Source organism: Callospermophilus lateralis, chromosome 3 (genome assembly GCF_048772815.1).
Source record: "Callospermophilus lateralis isolate mCalLat2 chromosome 3, mCalLat2.hap1, whole genome shotgun sequence".
In the NCBI taxonomy this organism is placed as follows: Eukaryota; Metazoa; Chordata; class Mammalia; order Rodentia; family Sciuridae; genus Callospermophilus; species Callospermophilus lateralis.
In genome coordinates, this window is record NC_135307.1 from 172,989,951 (window position 1) to 173,013,346 (window position 23,396).

At 37.7% G+C, this 23,396-nt stretch overlaps 1 protein-coding gene across 1 annotated transcript in view; it reads left to right on the plus strand.

The window, feature by feature from the left end:
- Positions 1-23,037, plus strand: part of Csnk2a1 (casein kinase 2 alpha 1) — a 53,824-nt gene extending 30,787 nt beyond the window's left edge. The window contains exons 2-13 of the mRNA XM_076851651.2: positions 1,973-2,182; positions 4,212-4,323; positions 8,661-8,762; positions 9,277-9,327; positions 10,492-10,551; positions 12,564-12,647; positions 16,631-16,741; positions 17,590-17,691; positions 18,811-18,911; positions 19,610-19,758; positions 20,549-20,635; positions 21,648-23,037. Coding sequence (XP_076707766.1) covers positions 2,082-2,182; positions 4,212-4,323; positions 8,661-8,762; positions 9,277-9,327; positions 10,492-10,551; positions 12,564-12,647; positions 16,631-16,741; positions 17,590-17,691; positions 18,811-18,911; positions 19,610-19,758; positions 20,549-20,635; positions 21,648-21,763 — 1,176 coding nt within the window. The 5' untranslated portion in view covers positions 1,973-2,081 and the 3' untranslated portion in view covers positions 21,764-23,037. The remainder of the gene's footprint in view (positions 1-1,972; positions 2,183-4,211; positions 4,324-8,660; positions 8,763-9,276; positions 9,328-10,491; positions 10,552-12,563; positions 12,648-16,630; positions 16,742-17,589; positions 17,692-18,810; positions 18,912-19,609; positions 19,759-20,548; positions 20,636-21,647) is intronic.
- Positions 23,038-23,396: the final 359 nt, after the last annotated feature.

The following is a 23,396-nucleotide window of genomic DNA, read 5'->3' on the forward strand; positions in this document are numbered from 1 at the left end:
ACACAATTTTTTAAAATGTTTGCACAAAAACATATAATAGTACAAAGGATGTATGTATCCCCTTAAGCCAGATTTATTATTGTAATATTTTACCCTGTGATTGTGCTTTCATGTGTACTTCAAATATATACACACATGTGGGCACATTTATTTCTGAACCATTTAAGGGTATATTATATACATCATGAGCTTTTACCTTAAGGACTTCAGGAAAAGTTTTTCTTCTTTGCACTGGGGATTGAACCCAGGGGCACTCAACCACTGAGCCACATCCTCAGCCCTATTTTGTATTTTATTTAGAGACAGGGTCTCATCAAGCTGCTTAGCGCCTTGTTTTTGCTGAGTTTAGCTTGGAACTTGCAATCTTCTGCCTTAGCCTCCTGACCTGAGCTGCTGGGATTATAGCACTGTGCCTGGCATCAGGAAAATTTTATAAGAATAGATGATACTCTCTTAACTATCATAAATAAGTCTGTGCCAGCTTCATAATTTTTATTAGCACACTAATCTCTCATCCATGCTCCATTGTTATTGTTGTTTTCATATCATCCCAACCCTGCAGTACAGTGTACAGTCTAGAATAATGTATTACATTTACTCATATGTCGTTAGCCTTCCTTTGTCTTTTCTTTTTTTGATACCAGTTGAACCCAGGGGTGCTTAACTATGAGCCACATCCCCAGCCCTTTTTTGTATTTTATTTAGAGACAGGGTCTCACCAAGTTGCTTAGGGCCTTGCTAAATTGCTGAGGCTGGCTTTTAACTTGGAATCCTCCTGCCTCAGCCTCCTGATCCACTGAGATTACAGGAGTGTGCCACATCATCCAGCCCTTTTTCTTTTATGATAATAATATTACTTAGGAGTATAGACTCTCCCTTTCTTTTAAAGATGCTTTCTCATTTTCTGTTTGTCCAGTGTTTCCTAATAATTAGATTGGTGTTATTCAGTCTCAACCAGAAAACTACATAGAAGATGTGTTAATTATCATATGTAAAGACTCAGTACAATTTTAATTAAAATGCATAGTAAAGGGAATAAATGGATGCTGTAGGATTTTCAGAGAATGAAGACAAAAGGTTGGAGTAGTCAGGGGATGCATTTGATTTGACTTGATAGACTGATATGTTAGAATCATTTTGCAGTAGCTTAGCTAATATACCTAATACTGTGTTTATTAAGTTTCTATATTAAAGCAAGAGGAAATTACTGATTCCTGTTTTTAGATTTAATGAAATCAAACGTCTTTCCAATGTTCAAATGCCTGCTAATTATTATATAAGATTCTTTGAATGATTTGGATCAGTATAAGATAACATTGAAGATGTATGACATTATTTTCTTTCTGTTTTTCATCAGATATTAAAGTCAAACTGACAATTTGTATTCTCAACTTTGCCACCATTCTAGAACCTTTTAGCACTCCTTCTTAAGTTGTAGAAAGCTGCTGAATGGAAAGTACTGTTCCTGCCAGTACTTTGTGTAATGTGTGAACAGTGGTAAATGCTGATTTATCTATTCTCAATGCCATTTTTGCCTTTTCTAGACTATTTTACAAAGAACATTCATTTCATACAGAAGTTATAGACTGCTTTGCAAAATATGATTCGGACCAACATCAAGTTTTAGTATCTATCTTAGGGTTTTTTTCCCCCTCCATATTAATAGGAACATTGTGGGGCTATGGTTGTGGCTCAGTGGTAGAGCACTTGCCTAGTATGTGCAAGGCCCTGGGTTCCATCCTCAGCACCACATAAAAAAAAAAAAAAAAGATATTGTGTCCAACTAAACTAAAAGAAATTTAAAAAGAAAAAGAAGAACATTGTGGTTAACATAGTTGGGATTTATTCATGGATTAATAGGTAGGAGAGCCTAAGGTAAAATTAAGGCCGTTATTATTGTAAAACTTTTTTCTTCCTCTGTACTTAAAAAAAATAATAATTTATTGGACTTTTTTGCATTTTGTTTCTGTAGTTTGAAGAAAACAGGTCTGAAACAAGGTCTTACTCCCAGCCATCTCTGCACACAGTGACTGCCAGATCTTCAAGCCTCAAGTTCAGCTTTGTCCGCCAACCTGTCTGACATGTCGGGACCCGTGCCAAGCAGGGCCAGAGTTTACACAGATGTCAATACACACAGACCCCGAGAGTACTGGGATTATGAGTCACATGTGGTGGAATGGGGGTAATTATTCCTATTTACTTCACTGTCCTCACTCAGAGTACCGAGTCTTGTGAATTCATTTGAGTCAGTAAATCTTTCCAACTCTGCTTCTCCAGACCTCAAGGTTGAAGTTCAGCTTGTGATTTCTTTTTTTTGAGCTGCAAATTTGGTTCTGTAATAAAGAAGCAGAGGATTGTTTTGGTAAGGTAACAATTTTGAAGGACTCACTTTAAAAATCATTTTCTATGTTTCCTTTTCTCTCATTTATATATTTTGTACATGAAGGTGGTAGCTATGAGCTTGTGTCTCAAGCTGAAGTTATTGCAAACAGGTGAGAATTAGTGCCTGAGAGACTTTGAAAACCCAAAACTCTTACATAAAGTATTTTTGAGGTCAGCGAATGTTGTCCCATGCTGATACTAAAGGATGGAACAGTTCTCCAGAAAGGTGTCCTCTTTTTGATGAGAAGCAAAATTAAATCCTTAAACATTTGCCCTTATCATGAGACTAGGCATTTTTAACATGGAATTCAGCCCAGATTCCATCTTGAACAGTTGTAGTCTGCCTGAACAGCTGTGTTTGCCCTTCTGATTCTCTGTGCAGACTCATTTAAATGTTTGCATTTCCTGTCCCAGTGTGGCATTACATTTAATTGATCTGATCATAGTTTTGTGATAAAACTATTTTGACATTCAAGTGCAAAAGAAAGCATGAAAGCTCATAAAGATACAGCTCTGATTACATAGCCTATATAAGTGGTTCACAACTGTCTCCCTGAATTTTCTGAGGTTGTATTCTTTATAGTGGTTATGCAATGATTCTTAGCAGTAAATACTTTTGTCTCTGCATAAAGAGGCACACTGTGTGCTTTAAAGATATCATCAAGAACCAGAGGCACAATACCAGTAAATGTGTGCCAGACTTCAGACTCTACGTAATATGAACCACTATTTGCAGATTGAGTGCTTTACATTTCGTTCTGCTTGAAGTGGCACTAAACAGTCCTTTGTCCTTGGTGCCATTGCTTGCTTGGGTTTGTTTTATATGTCCTCACACAGGAGGAGAGCTTTAATGAGAACTAAGAAAGGTTCCTTCCCCTAGACCTCAGGATTGTTATATTGTCTGTTGCTCTTAGTACCTTTGCCTTCTCTTTTCACTCACTTGTTTGAGCTTTCTGAGGGAAATGAATGACTGCCATGGAAAATAATACATTCTAAGAATAAATGAAATTTTGACCTGTTGGTGAAGCCATGTTTTTCATTCTTTACAGTATAGCCTCTAAGTTGGAAGCAAGGGCAGGAAAGGGGTGACATTTCCCCTTTTTTTTTTTTTAACCTCAGTTTATGACAATTGACATTGCTTCTTAATGATGGAGTATGAGTCAAAGTAGAGAATGGGACCCCTAACCATGGTTTATGGTCTGCAGTGTGGTTTGTGAACTTTGTAACGTGGATTATTCTCCGTGTTTGCCTTGGAGAGCAAGTGGGAAATCAAGCTTATGTATTTAAAGCCACTTAACCTGCAAAGAGGCCCATTTCTAAGAGAAATACTTGTTGAAAACATACATAACAAATTCTAATAAGAACTAAACATTTGTGGAATGTCAGTAAGGGCATAAGCAGTTTGGGATTTGAAGAAATCATTGAAAGGCTTCATTTTTCAATTTCTGGGATTTGGTGCCCCCATCCCCACTACTGGGCTCTATACCACTGGGCTATATCCCCAGCCTTTTTTTGACACAGGGGTTCTCACTGAATTGCTAAGGCTGGCCTTCACCTTGTGATCCTCCTTCTTCAGCCTCTTGAGGCACTGGAATTACAAGAATGTACCCTGGTGCCAGGCTTTTGCATTCTGTTTTTAAAAATTAGGCCAATTAAAAATATGTGGAGCCTGTTATAGTTGTGCATGCCTGTAATCTCTGGCAACTTAACAAGTCCCTGCTTCAAAATAAAAAGCAGTTGGTGCAGTGGTATTGCCTGTTAAAGTTGGCTTGCTGCTTGATAATTTGAACTTTTTAAATCATTGTGACTTTGACTTTTTTTGTCTACAGAAATCAAGATGACTATCAGCTGGTTAGAAAGTTAGGCCGGGGTAAATACAGTGAAGTATTCGAAGCCATCAACATCACAAATAATGAAAAAGTTGTTGTTAAAATTCTCAAGGTGAGTATTAGAGAGTGGATTTTAGAGGTATTTAGAATGTAGGTTTTTAAAAATAATAGTGATGCCTTTTTATAACCTCATTTGAGAGGTTTTTGGAGTGCTTTCACCCCTTTATTTTATTATATTCTCTGAAGTTGATAAAACAGGTAATCCTTGTTTGACAGATAATGACCTGAAGCAAAGAAGTGATTTGATTCAAGTCATATAGTTATGCTGTGGCAGAGAATGAAAGTAAACACATTGTCTCCTAGGTTTTGCCTAATATTCATTTCCTAAATTTTTAATTACTGTCTATGGTTTTGTTTTCAATAAATAAATCATTACCTCTACTTTAAAAGGATGAGAGGGCACAAAGGCAGACCTTAAAGAGACAAGCAGAGACATCAATGCATCTAGTCTGGTATAATTTCCTGTGTTGAGGTGATGTGATAGGGACTGATGCAAATTGGGAAGCACATATCCCTTCAGAAGGAGGTCGCTGCTTCTCAGTGTTTGTTTTCTTTTTGTAGTACAATTTCATTGTCGCTTAATTTCTGTTTTACAAAAAGAAGCCAGAAACTGTTGTTAATGTATGAATACCTGATTATTTAAATGACTTAAGATTAAAAAAAAAAAAAACCTACACAGTCCAGATTTGGCCAATGGGCTACTAATATGCAACTTGTAATTTAGTTATTACTATAGTGTGCACTATTGTTGGAAATTTATTCCATAGTTCCTTGCTACAGGTAACCAACTCGGTTACAAGCCAAGCTGAATCTAATTTACACCAGATACATTTTTACATTGTCTAAATGGTGTTTTGTTGTTGTTTCTTTCTTTATGGTAACCCTAAGCCAAAAGAAATACCTAATGGTTCTGTATGTTAATAGAAGCTTTGTTCAAATAAATAAGTGACTGTTATTTCTTTAAATTTTTATGTGTTCTTTTTAGTTAATAAATGACAGTAGTCTATTTTGAACTATTTATACAAATTTGGAGTACATCTTATTCTAATTAGAATAATAAAGTGATTATATTTAACAAGTTGGTGGCCATCAAGAGATTGATACACATTCATTTAAAGAAATAATTATTTTATTCTTATGTAACCATAATTGATTGCTATTGAGATGTGTATACTTCACTGCTTCTCAAATATTGGGATCATGCTCATTTCCTGGTCTACACTGACTTTTTGCATAGTACTTGCTTTTATCACAGCAACAACCTGAAAACCCAGCTTCATAAAAATAGGTCCTCAAAAAGACATACAATGCAAACAAATGTTGAAACTACGAACTACCTCAGGCTGGTAATGTACTTACTGTCTTGCTAATATCAAGTGTGATTGATGAATTTGCCTCAAAATTTAAAGTATTCTACTGTGACCCTGGGAATTTGCTAGGGTTCTTCATTACCATTTCAGAACCAGTGTTTAAATATTTATATCTGACATCACATGAAGAAAGAGAAGTAGGCTGGAAATCAGAACACTTGTGCTTTAATCCAAACTCTAATAGCAGTCAACCATGGTAGTTAATTGTGAAAGTGAGATAATTTTGTTTTACCTACCTTTCTTAGGCTTTTTATAGGGATCTGATATGAAAATGTGTATGGTGACTTATTTGGTGCCTGAAATTTTGTTATTGTAAGATGGTGTTCATACTGGAAACTATATGATAGAATGAGAGAATGTTATTTATGTCTTTTTTTTTTTTTTTTTTTAATTGCTAAAGAGTTGCTTTGTGGCCTAAAATATGGTCTATTTTGCAGAAGGTTCCATGAGCTGCTCAGAAGAAAGTGTTTTCAGCAATCTTTGGATGAAATATAATATATATGTCTTTTTTTAAAAGTTTCTTTTTGTAGTTGTAGATAGATAGTATACCTTTATTTTATTTATTTTTGTCTTTTTTTTTAAAGTTTCTTTTTGTAGTTGTAGATAGATAGTATACCTTTATTTTATTTATTTTTATGAAGTGCTAAGGATTGAACCCCAGTGCCTTACACATGCTAGGCAAGTACTCTGCCACTGAGCTACAGCTGCAGGCCCTATATATGTATTTTTTAAAATATTTTTTTAGTTGTAAATTTATACAATACCCTTATTTATTTTTATGTGGTGCTGAGGATTGAACCTAGTGCCTCACAGTGCAAGGTAGGCACTATGTCTTTTAAGGAGATGATAATACTTATTATATATATTTGAGAGAGAGAGAGAAAGTATACTATACAGTATATAGTTAGGAAAACTGGGCTAAAAATAAATTTCTAAATCACTGTTCAGTCATGACCACCAATGGCTCTCACCTTCCTAGAAAAGATAATTTCTGAATTTCCTCACAGTCTTAAAAGGTAGATGTATAAATGTCCTTCACAAACTATATTTAAAATATTTAGGACTGGGATGTAGTTCAAATGTAGAGTGCTTATCTAACATGCATAGGCCATATTTTGATCTCCTCAACTCAGAATTTTTTTTTTTTCTTAAGAAAAATTTTAGTCTGTCCCTGTTTTATCCAGTAAAAGTTACAGTGATCACATTGAACTGGGGTGTAAGTCACCTACCTGGTCCATATTAAACCAACTTTAGAAGTTCAGATTAAATAAAAGATTTGTAGACCAATAGTTGTTGGTTGTTTTGTTGTTGTTGTTGTTGTCGTCTTGCCATAAATCAGCTATTGGGAAATAGTAATGTAGTAGAAAACAGGCGGTGGATTGATGGGTTTGTCTCTGGAGGGAGAAATTCTCCTAGATAGGTCCACAGATCAAAAAGATCCGATCTGGTGAAGCAAAATGGAATACTGATCACCTTGCTTCCCAGCCAGCCAGCTAATGTACTGAGTTCTCATAGGAGCAAGGTAAAGCTTTGAGTTGAATTGAATGTGGACTATATAAAAGTGACTATAAAAAATACTTACTTCTATTAAGTGTCATCTTTGCAATGGGACATACATATCACAACAACTCTGAGGGAATTATAGTCCTTTTCCACCAGTAATAAAAATAAAGTTGAGAAACCTTTAGATGTTTTTCCCAAAGCCATATAGCTATAAACCTAGGCTTTTAGGACTGTTTCTAAAACCTGCTTGCTTCCTGCTGTACCAGAAGTAGAACTTAAGGTTAAAAGAGTTTTATAGTACTGTAGTTCCTGGACCTAGATCATCAACCTGGGAACTATCTAAAAATACATTCCCAGTTTCATCCTCAACATTCTGATTTAGGCCATGTGTGGTGGCATATGCCTGTAATCCTAGCAATTTAGGAAACTGAGACAGAGGAGGATCCCCGGGTCTAGGCCCGCCTCAGTAATTTAGCAGCACCCTAAGCAACTACACCTGTCTCAGAATTTAAAAAGCAAGGGGCAATAAGATTTTGAATATAAATTGAATAAAACATACTTTTAAATTAATGTCTATTTTTACTAATTTGATGTGACTATTGAACCTTTAAGATTACACATGTGGCTTGCATCATATTTTTCTTTTTTTTTTTTTTAAAGAGAGTGGAGGAGGGAGAAAGAGAGAGAATTTTTTAATATTTATTTTTTAGTTCTCGGCGGACACAACATCTTTGTTTGTATGTGGTGCTGAGGATCGAACCCAGGCCGCACGCATGCTAGTCGAGCGCGCTACAGCTTGAGCCACATCCCCAGCCCCTCATATTTTTCTTGAGCCAGCATTGTTTTAGACTCTTCAGATAAGGCTAAACTTGTATTTTCTGTGTTATGCCCAACCATGTTCTGAGGTCTTTTCAGATAACCTCATTTGATTCTTGCTGGGTCCTCTTTTTACATGTAATGAAAGTCTTAAAGAAGTTAAGAAATTTGCCCAAGGGTACACAGCCAGCAGGAATGGAGATAGGGCTGGCACCGATGGCAATCATGACTATGAAGCCCACACCTAACCCACAGGTTATGCTGCACAGAAACAGTTTGGCTGTCCTTGCTGTTGCTCCTGTTTTCTTTACATAGGGTCACACACTTAGAGGAAGGAATGAAGAGAATCAGTGTTTCATCCTAGAGGACAAGAAGTGTTTTTACAGTATATCTTAGGATTACCAGCCATTTAAACTGCTAGTTTGTAAGGTTTTAAAACAACGTATTGAGATTGTCAATTGAAATTAAATGCTAATTCTGTGGAACTATGGCCTTTGGAGTGGAAATCTTTTCCCCTTTAATTCAACTTTTGTAAGTACCTGCAGAGTGCCTGGCACAGTGGTAGGAGAAGGGGATTCAGAGACGAGTCTGACACATTTCCTTCCTTCACGGAGCTCATAAGTAAGCCATTTATGTATTATCCTACCTGTTAAAATACTCTGAAATAATTGTTTTTGCTGATATACGTTTACCCTTTCAGCCAGTAAAAAAGAAGAAAATTAAGCGAGAAATAAAGATTTTGGAGAATTTGAGAGGCGGTCCCAACATCATCACACTGGCAGACATTGTAAAAGACCCTGTGGTGAGTATAGTAGGTGTTAGCAAGGCCCCCCGGGGCTGAGGTGGTCTTGGAACTGGAGCACAACTTGCCTCTTTCTATTCTCCCTTTCACCATTCAGTCTGGCATTATAAGTGCTTAATCAGATATACCATTTAACTAGCTTAGGTCTTTCTTTCAAAGAGACCTCCACCCACAGACTATTTCTTATTCTTCTAGGCTAAGAGACTGATAGCACTGGAAACTGAAATGTGTTAATCCATTTTGCAAACTCAGGTCCGATGCCGATGGGCGATGGGCGCAATGTCGGGCTGCCTAGAGCCTGGTGAGACTTCAGCTCCATGTCTTCTGTTTGAAATCCATCCCAAAAAATGACCTAAGTGTGGTGACGATCAGAGTGGGGGGGCTTGTAGCAATAAAGGGTTCCTTACTTCTGAGGCAAGGACTGCCAAATTCACCACACAGCATCCACAAACTTTGTGCCCACAAAAGCTGCCAAGGCTATTACTAATGTGTGTTTTCTTTTTCTCTCCCCTAGTCACGAACCCCTGCCTTGGTTTTTGAACACGTAAACAACACAGACTTCAAGGTATAATATATAGCCAACCATTTTAAGCTGTTGGGTTTTTAGGCCACATGGAAAAACCTTTTTAGGGGTGATGGTTAAAAGAGCTTGCTTCTTAGTGATTTTAAATCAGTTTTTCATCCTTATGATGCAAAATGTTTAAGACTTAAGAAGAAAAAAAAATCCTTTACGATTAATACCCACTTTCCATATTTTGCCCTTTTATAATGACCCCTGTGTTTTGATCATCACTGGGATTCCTCAGAAACTTTCGGATCTCCTTTCCCCCAGGTGGTACTGGTGATTAAGCCCAGAGCCTCACATCCCTAGATAAGTGCCCTATCACTGAGCTACACCCCCAGCCCCTTGGGCCATAAATCTTGAAGGGTGTAGTCAAATTCTACCTCTACAACAATGTCTGAATCCTAGCTCATCCAGAGACTTATTTGTTTCACAGTTCTTAATTCCAGTACAACAGAAAATGTATTATAGTACAAGTTGTAAGGGTATTTGACCTGTCCTTGTACCAGTCATATGAAGACTGTTAGTTATTAATAAATGTGTGCATTTTATTGAGAAGGAGACAAAAGAAGAGGAACTATTTTAGAATCAGAACAATAACTTCAATATAAACTTCATCAGAGAATACCACTAACCATTTAAAGATGTACATGTAAAAATTCTGCAACCTTTTGGGGACTGAAAAGATTATATACAGCTATTAGAATTTATTTTCAGCTTGGGACAGGAATAGTTCTTTTAAATTGGCTTAACTGGTTTGGCATTGTGCCATCTGTATACCCACTAGTGATTTGTAGTGCTAACTGTGTAAGTCAAAGATGGGTTAGTTCCCTACTTAAGAAGTTCTGTCTTTGCCAAAATGTCCTTTTATAAAGGAGGTCTGAAGGTAAAGGAAAAACAAATTAAATTGTAAACATGTATTAGTGTAGTAGATTTAGCTTCAGCAATATATTTAAGTAAGTAATTCTTCACTTTTACATGTAGAGATGAAGACCCAAATTCTCTTTAAGTGAATGTTGTTGGAGATACAGAAAGCAATGAACAGACAGATCTAAGAATATTGGCAAAGGAACCAGGTCTTAGTTTGAATTACAATGAGTGAGAATGAGAAATTGCTTTCTTCTTAGCATTATTTTGTGGCTCAAATATTGCATTTGTCTTTGACAGCAATTGTACCAGACGTTAACAGACTATGATATTCGATTTTACATGTATGAGATTCTGAAGGTAAGGATCCTTGGATGTCAAATATCTTTTTAATTTGAATTGGTCTTACCTTTGTAAAATAGTCCCACTGATGGTAGAAAAGCCAGTGAATAAACTTGAAGTGTTTTCGAAAACATATAAGTGGGTTTGTTCATTTGTATTTTTTCAGTACTGGGGATTAAATTTGGGGCCTTGTAAGCACTCTACTGCTGACCTACATCCCTAGCCCTTTTTATTTTGTGACAGGATCTCACCAAGTTTCCCAGGCTGGCCTTGAATTTTACTTTCCTTGCTCAGTCTCTTAAGCAACTGGGATTATAGGTGTGCACCACTGGACCCTGCACATTCAAGTTTTCAACAGCTAATGGTATTAAAATCTTTAGACTTTTGTAAGGGTTGTGGGGATAGGGTCTAGAGGGAATATAACTTAGAATCCTTTGAAAGAGATGTTTGTAAGAGCTGAGGGTGAAACCGTTGATGTGATAGCTTCTGCTTTACTTTTATTTCACTTATGATTCAACAAGTAAAACAGCAAACGTTAACTGAGCCTCAGAGGGTCATCATCCTCAGGATTATATAAATCTCTGTTTAGGGATTGGTGATTGAGAGTGAACTTCGATTTCTCAAGTGGGATCATCAAAGTGGGATCATCAAATATCTTGCTCTATCAATTTTATAGAGGAGAGAGTTGCTAAGACTTGGCTAAGGTTTTTATAAAAAAGGGTTAACATCAAGCCTTCGGAGATATTTGATCTGTCCATTGGCCAATGGAGTCCTATGGCAAGCAAGGCTTCAGAAAGTTATAAATATGCTTGTCTAGTCCTGAGAATTGTGGGAATTCAAGTTGCCCTTAAGTTAGGACAAGAACTTGGATGAGGATCACAAGTTCAAAGCCAGCCATAACTAAACAAGGCCCTCAGCTCAAAAAGGGCCAGGGATGTAACTCAGTGGTAAAGTGCCCCTGGGTTTAATCCCTAATACCACCCCCACCCCCCCCCGCCAAGAAAAAAAAAAAAAAAAGAACTTGGGTAATGATATCAGTTGACTAAAAGATCAAAATTAATGAACCCCGAAGATTATTCAGTTCATCTTAATTTGGGGTAGGAAACTTTTCAGATGGGATTGGATGACCTAGATCATGGGTTTGCAAAATTCATTAAAAGGCTAAATGGTAAATATTTAGAATTTATGAGCCAATGGGGTCTTTGTCACACCATTTGGCTCTGTTCTTAGGAACATAAAAGCAGTCATGGGGCTGAGGTTGTGGCTCAGTATTAGAGTGCTCACCTTGTATGCATGAGGCCCTGGGTTCAATCCTCGGCATCACATAAATGTAAAATAAAGATATTGTTTCCACCTAAAACTTAAGAATAAATTTTTTTAAAAAAAATAAATAGTCATGCAAACAAATAGATGTGACTTTGTGCCATAACATATTGTTCACAAAAATGGACAACAATCCAGATTTGGTCCATAGGCCTTGGTTTCTCAATCTCTATTGTAAACTCTTAGCTGCTAAACATGTATTATTCTTCAGATATAAGGTTTACATATAGGCTGGTTTTCTTTTGTGAGGCCTATGTTTATGGAAATAATCTAGATTTTGGATAAGAGGTAAAATTGGAAGTGGTGCAACTGGTATATACTTTTGGGTCTTTCTGAATAGAAAGGTAGTTGAAACAACTCTGTAAAGAACAGAACTTGAGGGCTGAGGTTGTGGCTCAGCTGTAGAGTGCTTGCCAAGCACGTGCAGGGTCCTGGGTTCAATCCTCAGCACCACATAAAAATAGATAAAGGTAATAAAAAACAAAAAACAGCACTTGAAATTCAGAGACCTGAGTTTGCTTGACTATGGAATCCTGGGAAAAGTCTCTGAAAAATAGCTGTAGAAGTGACTGTCCTAATCCTGATTCCTAGGGGTGTCTCCAGAGGATAGGAGGAAAATTTAGTTGGAGAAAAAAAAAATTAAAGAACTGTATTTAAAAAAAAAAATGACTTTAAAAAAATCTGACTTTTATCTGCTCCTCCCACAGGCCCTGGATTATTGTCACAGCATGGGAATTATGCATAGAGATGTGAAGCCCCATAATGTCATGATTGATCATGAGCACAGAAAGGTAAAGAGATAAACAGATTTTATTTATCTGCATGATGGAATCTTCAACACTTTATCCCTAGTATCTGTTATGGTTACAGGTGCTTGTTTTTGATAAATATTTGGTAACTGACTAGATTAATTAAATCACCATTTTTAAACCATTGTTTATATGCTTAGGAATACTGTCAAGGAAACAGATGAGTATAGTGGACAAGACATTTGTCTAGACCAGGAAACTTTGTTTCTAGTGTTTTTTATTGAATAATTTGTTTCTGAGAAACCCTTTTCTCATTTGCCTTCTTTTTCTTACCTGTGAAATGAGTGTAATGGGCTGGAGATGTGGCTCAAGCGGTAACGCGCTCACCTGGCATGTGCAGGGCCCTGGGTTCGATCCTCAGCACCACATAAAAGATGTTGTATCCACTGAAAACTGAAAAATAAATACTAAAAAGAAAAAGAAATGAATGTAATGATTGCCTTGTATACCATTAAGTTAAATGTGAGAATTAAAAGTACATAGCTGTGAAGTGGCTGAAATATTTAGAAAATGCTAGTTTGGTTAATAAGCATCCCAGGCCTCACCTCTACTATTGCTTTACATGGGAAGTGTAAGGCCACATTTTTTGAGGTGACCAAAAATTAAGGAGTACTGAATGGCCAAGGGTGTTGCTGTTTCAAAAAAGGGTTAAGAGAAGCTTTCTTTGGAAAGGTGACATCTTAGTAAACACTGGAAGAATCCCTGCCATGCTGTCTCAGGGGAGGTATGTTTCAGGTAAAGGAAATGGCAAACACAAAAGCCCTGAGGCAAGAATGTGTCTGTCTGAACATTAAGAGGAAGAACCTACTTAAACTGTTTTCCACCAAACAGAGATCACTTCTATAACCCCCAAAAGCGTGGGGATTTGTTCCCAACAGTAAGCCAGTAATTAATTCTACTGCAGACAGCATCTGGACGTTCTCTAATTTGATTCATTTCTGACCTGAAGATAACATTAGATTCCAAGATTGCCCTCTTCCCTTTTTTAGCTACTAATCCCAAGCCCCAGGTTGTTTAACATTTTGCTTCTGACCAACTGGCTTTAACTTGGACTTCCCACAACCCCTTTCTCAGAACTAGGGGAAACACATTTACTGGTTTATTATAAAGGATATTACAGAAATAATAGGTGCACAGGGCAAGGCATGTGTGAAGGGGTGCAGCTTCCATGCCATCTCCAGGCACACCACCCTCTCGGAACCTCCCCATGTTCAGCTGTTGAGAGGTTCTCTGAACCCTGACCTTTTGGACTTTCATGGAGACTTTATTGCATAAGTGTGATTGTAACATGGACAACTGTATAGCAAAGTGATTGGACAGAAAGAGTATGATCTAATGCTAATAGACTAAGAGGAGAAACTCATCAAATCCTGTCTGTTTGGATTCTTCTTGGCCTTTCTGTACAGTATTCCTCCCAGAAATGGCACAGGATCTCTTCTGAAGTAGTGGTCTTAGGGTTAGGGTTACGGTTAGTGTTTAACTGGAGTTCCCACAAGTCTTTCTCAGAACTCTTACAATGTGGCCAGCTCAAACAGGTTTTCAGTTCTGTGATTCACCTTAAGAGAAATTCAGTTCTTGGTCTTCATTGAGGAGAAAAAGGTATAGGAAGAAGGAAAGCAGCAAGAAATCTTGCTTTCTAAGTCCTAAAGTACCACAGCATTAATTGTCTTATCTGTATTGCTCTGAAACTGCTTCAGGAACCAAGGACAAAAGGCCAAATACTTCAGCAAAAGAGATACTCCTCATTCTAGTTATTTAAGGAATAGGTATTATGGAAATCATGAGCAAGGAACTATGGAAGAAAACTAGCTTGTGTGTGTGTGTGTGTGTGTGTGTGTGTGTGTGTGTGTGTTTGTGTGTGTACATACACATATATATATATATGTATGCACATGTATGTATGATAATATCACAGCCTCGCATGTTAGAACAGCAATAAGGCTAGAACTGGGATAAAATGGAGAAAAGAGGGAAATGAGATCAGAGCTAAAGAGAACCAAGTTATGCACATCTTAAGAGGTAATTGTCAGTCCCTGTCTCTGAAAATGGAGAGCTTTTTCAAGGTCTGAGCAGAACATTGATATATTCTCAGTTGCGTTTTAATGTTCATTGTATATGTATTAGAACAGCTAAAATTTTAAAAAGCTGGCAAGGTTGTGAAGAAAGTTGATACCTTGCTGTTGGAAATACAAAATTTGGCATGTTCGTAGTTTGTCACTTTCTTAAGCTAAATATCTGCATACCATATAATCCAACTGTGTCATTTATCTCAAAGAAAAAACTTGGGTCCACACAAAAACCAATATACATAAATGTAGCTTTATTTGTGATAGCTCAGAATTGAGGAAAAAAAACATGCTTCCATGGGTGAGTGGTTAAAAAAACTGGTATTATATATCTTTACCCTATCCTATTATGGTATACTATTAGCCATAAAAGGAAGCAACTCTGATTACATGCAGTAACTTGGATAGGTTTTATACTGAGAGAAAAAACACATCTCAAAAAGTTATATGCTAATTCTAAAAATGAAAGAACCAAGGAGATTGAGAACACAGGTTACTAGAAATTGACATCACGTGAAACATCTCTGTGGTAATGGAACACTTCTATATCTTTTGGTGAAAGTGATGTGATTAAAATTGTATGGAACTGCACACATGTGCACACATGCACCTCCATGAATGCATTTAAGACTTATGAATTATCCCAGTATCAATTTCCTGCTTTTGCTTTTGTACTTTAGGTGTGTGTGATGTTGCTATTGAGAGAAACCCATTGAAGGGAACACAGATTTGCTACTATTTTTGCAACCTCCTGTGGACCTCTAATTGTTTTAAAATAAACAGCTTTATAAGAAATGTTCTGGTTGCTGTGTAGATGATAGAAGGCAAGAGTAAATGCAGGGATATTACTTAGGAAAAGGGACAAATGCAGTAAATCCGACAAGATGGTGGTAGAATGGATTGAGGAGGTAATGGTAATGGTCAAAATATGGCACAACAGCAGGACTTGTTGACATTAAATAGGATGTTTGAGGGAAACAGAAGTCTAAGGTGAATCTTAAAATTGGTCTGAATGGCAGGTGGCTTGAGGTCATCTTTTACTGAGAAGGAAACTGAATGGAGTTGATTTTCAGGGAATAATTAGGTTTAGATTTGAGATGTATACAGTGACTTACTCCAGAGCAGTCAGTCATTTTCCCTCAAGGTGTGCTGCTCATACCAGAGTATGGTCATGCTTTGCCTATGGTCAAATAGGGTTATCTCTTGTCTCTACTTGTCTTTTTCTACTTTCAGGACACATTTTGGTAAAAGTTTTATTTATATATGTGACTTTTCTAAAACTTCATTCACTCAGCAAGTATTTACTCAGTTTTTTTTCCTCCTGTGTACCAGTTATTGCATTAAATTCTAAAAATTACGAGGGTAACTAAAACAGTTTTAACTAACTCAAGGAGTTGACAGTCCATATTTAAAATGAAAGGTGGAAAACAGACAATAAAGAGTTAAAGAAATATACCTAAGGTTCAGGGAACTAAAGGCAATGATTTCTTCTACTTGGGTGATTAGAAAAGACTTCATTGAGGAGCTAACTTAAGTATCCCAAAAGAAAATGTTCACTAGTAAGTTGAATACCAATAATGTAGTCCAATGAGATGGGCTGGGGATAAAGTTTAGGGATAGAGTACTATACCATGTGCCAGGCCCTGAGTTTAATCCCCACCCAGTAACACAAAAAAAGAAAGAAATTCAGAGAGACATAAAATTAGAGTGTCTTCATAAACGAGATCGTGGGAAAAGCTGAATGTCAAGCTAAGTTTAGTTATTATAAAAGCTAGTAAAGCAGTTTCAATAAAGAGTGATGTAGGTGATATTTTTTAATAGAATACTCTAGTGGTCCAATGGAAATAGCTTAGAGGAAGATAAAGTTGCTCATGGTTTATTCTCTCTCTTTCCTTTCAGCTACGGCTAATAGACTGGGGTTTAGCTGAGTTTTACCATCCTGGCCAAGAATATAATGTCAGAGTTGCTTCCCGATACTTCAAAGGTCCCGAGCTACTTGTAGACTATCAGGTGAGAAGAGAAGGGCTAGTACAATTTTGGTCCTATGTTATTTTGCACATAATTTACAAATTACATCACTTTGAGCCTTTGAATAAGCCATTTATGTACATCCATAGCAGTCCCTTTTATGTGAAATGTAACATGAATCACTTTATTTCCCATAATTTGTGTTGCTTTTGTTCTCATAATGTTGGTAGTATATCGATAGATCTGTATTTGATCCTAAATTAAGGGAAAGTATACCCAAAATATTTTTTCTAGTCTGAAATTTCAAAATTTTTGAAAATTATAAGCGAGGTTTAACCAATCTTAAGAGTAAACTTAAAAATGTTCCCTTTGCTTCTCCTAACTTGCACCCTGAATATAAAGATGCACACACACAAACGCACACACACAAAGGTAGTGGGGGGATACCTAAATTTACCAAGTTCTAAAAATCTGAAAATTCTTTGAGGTGCTTTTCACGATCATTCTTCCTAGGTTATTATCAGATGCATTGAAGAGTTTCAGACTCTGGGAGTGGGGATGTAGCCCAGTACTAGAGTGTTTGTCTTACATACACAAGATCCTGAGTTCAATCCCCAGTGCTGTTTAAAGTGGGGGTAGAGGATTTCATAGACCAGGGATTTTCTTATGTAAGTTTTTTAAAAAAGCAATTTAAAGTAGTATGTGCACATTGTTATAAAATTGCATGAATGCATAAAAAGAAAAGATAATATGTCTCTGGTTTTTCTCAGAGGAATGGTTTTTTTTCTTTCTTCCTTTTTTTTTTTTTTTTTAATAATAGACAATTTTCTGCTTTAAAGTCAAAAGCCTGGGCATTCACATATGATAACAATTACTTTGTTTTAATGCAGATGTACGATTATAGTTTGGATATGTGGAGCTTGGGTTGTATGCTGGCAAGTATGATCTTCCGGAAGGAGCCATTTTTCCATGGACATGACAATTATGATCAGGTGATATACATTGTTCCCATTAAGAAACTTATGTAGTGATGACCAGACCTGCATCCTCGTTAGAAACCTCAGTGGACTTGTCTAAAATACAAATGCTTAGCCCTCTATCTATTCTATCTCTGAGGATAGAGAAAAGTTTTCAATTTACTGCTTGTTCAGTCAACATGACATTCATCTTCAGGTTGATACTTGGTAGCCACCAACTTAGCTTTTTGAAATCAGACAGTCTTTTCTCTCTTCCGTCTTTTTAGTTTGCAGTACTTGTTTTATTGTGAAATATACATATGAATATTAAGCATGTGTATATTTCAAAGAATTACATTAAAACAATCATGCAACTGTTATTCAGATTAAAAAGTGTACATTACCATAGAATCTCCTACTGTAGGCTTTCATTAGAGTTGGAAATATTCTCTCCTATATGTTGGTTTACATGTAATATTTCTGTGATCCATTTCTTTATATGGATTGAGTTGATACATATCAATAGAAATAGAGATGGTGTTTTTTTAGACTAACTCCACTTTCCCCTTGAAGATCAAGGGGCCATTTCATTCATGAGGAGCTAGCATGATTCTGGCACCTTGTGGAAGGTACTGTTGCCTTGTTCCCATTGAGCATTCATTTCTAATGAATGATAGAATACAACCTGACAAAGACAGTAACTGTCAGGTGCCACGCAGGACTCAGTCTTTATCAAGTAGTTCATAGAACATTTGTAAGAGAATTAAACAGATAAGGAAATTAATTAGAGCTGTAACTATCAGAGTACCAAGGTACAAAGACAGTGGTGGAGAGTAGCCTTCATGTGCCAGGGCAGCTTCCCAAAAGAAGTGATATCTTCAGTTGGGTTGGCAGGGTGAGGGGCACAGTTCCAGTAGGGGAACATTTCAAAGGGAAAGTTAAAAGGCAGTTTTTTCCTAACATTTTCACATTAAGTTGATTTGAGAATTTTATGTCAATTCATTCCTGCTGCACACAAATTTGAACCACAAACTATTAGGAGGTAACATTCATACCTATAGGCATAATGGTGCCTTTCTGTTAATTTGGTTGTGGTTGTTGATTTAATCGTGTAATGTCCTTGTGGTTTGGGTTTTTGTCTTTCTTTAATACTAGTTGGTGAGGATAGCCAAGGTTCTGGGGACAGAAGATTTATATGACTATATTGACAAATACAACATTGAATTAGATCCACGTTTCAATGATATCTTGGGCAGGTAAGTCCATAAAATCTGTGCATCTCTGACATAATTGCTTAGGTTTGAGCTGACGCTTTGGATTCTTGAAATAGTTCTGTTGTTTTTGCCAGCAATGCTAGAGTGCCCATGTTCTGGTGCTGCAGGATGCTGCATTGAACAGGCCGTAAAGCATTGGGTTGAATGACTATTTCTCACATTCACTTAGAAGATTTTAATTAGAGGATTATAATAAGAGAATTCCTATGAAATTAATGAAACGGGTTTTAGAATAAGGGTACAGTTGAGGCACAAATCAGAATCTCTCTTGATTTAGGTTTTAACAGAAATTTGTGGACTTTCCTAATGCAAGGGCTTCTACTTGCCAAGTGGCAAAGTTGTCGGGAATGTGTGTGGGAACAGGAAAGAGGTCTACTTAGCTCAGCCTCCTGCCCTCATTGCTGCAAGGAACATTCACAACATCCTATAAAATAACCTGAATTCGTGGATCTTAAAATTGGAGGACTCGGATTTCTCTTTTTTGTAACGCTCCTACTTTCAGCCTCCAATTAGCTTTGTCATCTTCTCACCCCACCCCAGCCCTACTGTGGTAGAGTGGTACAAGACTGCTATCTTGAATCTTGCCTTTCTTTTCTGTTGGCTGAGGAAGATGTAGCAATGAAGTATTGGGCTTCTGTATCCCTGTGAACCATTTCTAATTCCCCCTTTTGTCCTTGTAGACACTCTCGTAAGCGATGGGAACGCTTTGTACATAGTGAAAACCAGCATCTTGTCAGCCCTGAGGCCTTGGATTTTTTGGATAAGCTGCTGCGGTATGACCACCAGTCACGGCTCACTGCAAGAGAGGCCATGGAACATCCCTATTTCTGTGAGTCTTAACTGCACACAGCATGTGGAGGCTCTCCCATCACTTCCCAGCAGAATGTGAGAAGTGAGGCAGAATGTATGCTGTGAAGAAAGCTCTGCTCCCTTGGTCCCGTTGGAAAGAGCTGCAGTCTAGCTCCTGTTAGCTCCCTGCAAGTTACTTGGCCCACATTGAGCCTCGGTATCTTCAAGTGGACATTGATGGCAACCATTGTGCAAATTTAGGGGGAGGTTTCATATCTATAAATTTACTGTTTAGAGGGTGGTCTGGAATAGTTGAATTAGAAATGAACAGTACTACACCTGTCCTTTCTCTGGTAATCATTTGTTGGGGAGACCCAGTAAGGCTTATAATATTATAGGTAGACTTTGATTTACATTTATGAGTATAGCTAATTGTGCTTCCTGGATTAAATGCTGCTACAGTGACACATCAGTGTTGGATTATTCCCTGAGGAGTGTTGTCTTGATCAAGTTAGACTGTATTTGTTTCCGTTAAGCCCCAACTTCATCACTACCAACTTAACATCTTAAGTTAGCATTATTATGGTAATTACCTTATCTTCCTACCATTTGGTTTCAGAGTTTACCTTTGTCACCGTTGGACAGAAAAGGTATTTCTGCTTTAAGCTACTTGTCTAATTTATGGTGAAGGCAATTGCTACCTTAAGTTCCAGGAATAATATGGAGTAAGATAAAATGCAAAGTTTGAAGGTGGCTACTATAAGGCCCCCCAAGGCTGGTTAGTTTAGCCTTCAAACAAAACAGAGCCTAACCTTTTGTCTCTTTTCTAGACACTGTCGTAAAGGACCAGGCTCGAATGGGTTCATCTAGCATGCCAGGGGGCAGTACACCTGTCAGCAGCGCCAATATGATGTCAGGTCAGTTTGTTGGTATATTCCCATTTAAAATGTAGAAGTCCATTACTGTTAGTTTCATGCCTTCTTTGTGGCCTGATTTCTTATGTATCTTCTCTGTGGGATGTCCTTGATGACAGACCGGCCCATGTGGCTTTTCCCATCAGGTCTCAAGGTGCAATTTATTCTTAAATTTACTTCAGTGACACTCTCTTGACTATGGAGTATAATTCATACAAAATTGTTTTCCATTATTATTAAACTGTGGTTTTGTGATTTTTTAATAAAATGTACAATTATTCAAAAGTATCTATAGGTCCATACCCTAAGAATTATGCATTCAGGTAAGATCCAAGTGGGTACACTGGTGATTATAAGGCATTTACTCATATACCCTCAAATGATTGCTATATTCTTTGTACTGGGGACCAGTGATACCCAGGGCCACATGCATGTGAGGTAAGCATTGTATCACTGAGCTACATCCCCCAGCCATTTCATTTCTTTTTTTTTTTCCCCCTGGTGCTGGGAATTGAACCCAGGAACACTTTACCACCAATCAACATCCTCGGCCCTTTTTTTATCCTGAGAGTCTCAGTAAGTTGCTAAGGCTGGCCTCAAATTGCAAACTTCTGATCTCAGTTTTCTAGGTACCTGGGATTATAGATGGGTGCCACTGTGCCTGTCTCAATTCTATTTTTTTTTTTTTAAAGAACTAGCTGCCGTTTATTTTTTATCCTCTTAAAGTATTTTACCTATGTGAACAATAATGTACAGCCGAGATTACTTATTTGAAAACAGTTATCAGTAGGGAACTGGTTAAATCAGTTATGGGGCATCTGTTCAGTGGGATATCATGTGGCTATAGGAAAGAATGAGTAAGTGTTTCATGTTCTGTTAGAGATCTGATTCCAAGATAATGGGTAAAAATTGACCAGGAGGGAGCCTTCATTAAAGAAAAGAGTCCTAGGAAAAACTAGTGACTACTGTTGCTGTGCTTGGTATCTCTGACTCACTGTTAGCTGTTTTCTTTCAGGGATTTCTTCAGTGCCAACTCCATCGCCCCTTGGACCTCTGGCAGGCTCACCAGTGATTGCTGCTGCCAACCCCCTGGGGATGCCTGTTCCAGCTGCCGCTGGTGCTCAGCAGTAATGGCCCCATCTGTCTCCTGATGCCTGAGCAGAGGTGGGGAAGTCCACCTTCTCCTTGATGCAGCTTGCGCCTGGCGGGGAGGGGTGAATACTTCAGAAGCACCGTGTCTGAACCGTTGCTTGTGGATTTATAGTAGTTCAGTCATAAAAAAAAAATTATAATAGGCTGATTTTCTTTTTTTTTTTCTTTTTTCTTTTACTTTTTTTTTTCTTTTTTGTTTTTAACTCGAACTTTTCATAACTCAGGGGATTCCCTGAAAAATTACCTGCAGGTGGAATATTTCATGGACAGATTTTTTTTCTCCCCTTCCAAATTCAGTTCCTCATGACTAAAGAACAAAGATAAACCAGCCTCAATCCCAGCTGCTGCATTTGGGCGGAGATTTCTTCCCATTCCCACTGTTGCTTCCCCCATCTTCCTACACTTTGGGGGGTTGTATCTCACACTCTTCTCCAGAGATTACAAAAACGTAACTTCTCAGGAGGCAGGAAGGAAGAGAGGCAGGGCGGACCCAATCTAAGAGCAGTGTACTGCTGGTCACTTACATCACTTTACTCCAGAAGTGCTTCAGTGGGGTTATCCTGGCGACTCTAGTGGAAGCGTGTCTTACTTATGTTGAGATGTTGAAAATCTACACAAAGTGCAGACAGATCCTAAAAACTTCTGTTTAGTATGAATCATGTCTTACTGACCTAACCCTAAATCCAGCTCACTTATAATTTTAGTTTTAGTTTAGTTTAAAATTGTGATACCTTCCCTCCCGGGCTCCTTCCTACCTTGATCTTTTCCCCTTTCACCTCCCAACATGCTGTGCTCAATAGCTGGTAGGAGGGAGAAGGCAAAAATCTTTTCATTTTCTTTGACTTGGCCATGTTGAAGTCACTTGGTTACTGGGAATAACTTACTGCTTTTCTCAAAAGAAACATTTTCTATGTAGGTTTCATGATAGCAGCTCTGAGAGCTAATGGGCGGTGAGGCCACGCTGAGTTTCATTTTAAGCTTTCTACCTTCTTTTCCTCCTACCCTCCCTTCCTTTACATGCCATCCAATGAGAAGACCCGTTCCTCGGTCTTATAAATGTATCTAAAAGGCAGGAGCAGAGCCACTATCTCTAGTGAAACAGAAATGGTAGACCTGTAATCGTGGGCCACTATCAACTCTTGTTACAGCCCTGCCACCCCTTGCTGTGTGTATATATATAATACTTTGTCCTTCATATGTGAAAGATCCAGTGTTGGAATTCTTTGGTGTAAATAAACGTTTGGTTTTATTTATCAAGGTTAGATTTAAGTTCCCTGTGTAAAGGTCTCGCTGGGTGGGTGTCTCACATTCACATCTGAGGGGCCTGCAGCCCTGTACCATGGAGGCTTCCCAAAGCCCCGGTTTTTATACACCCCTTGTTTGACCCATGGTACTGGGCAGGGCAGAGAGGCCTTAAAAAAGCACCACAAGCCAAAGCGTCTCTGGGGATTAAGGATCCTTTGCCATAAAACTCATTTTGTGTCAGCAGTGCAGGGATTGGTTGATGGGAAAAGTCGCCAGTTTTTGTGTGTTTGTGTGTGTGTATAAAGTGGACTTTCCACTGTACTCCAACCACCTAAGTTTATAAGGTGCTTCACTAAGGAAGCCTAGT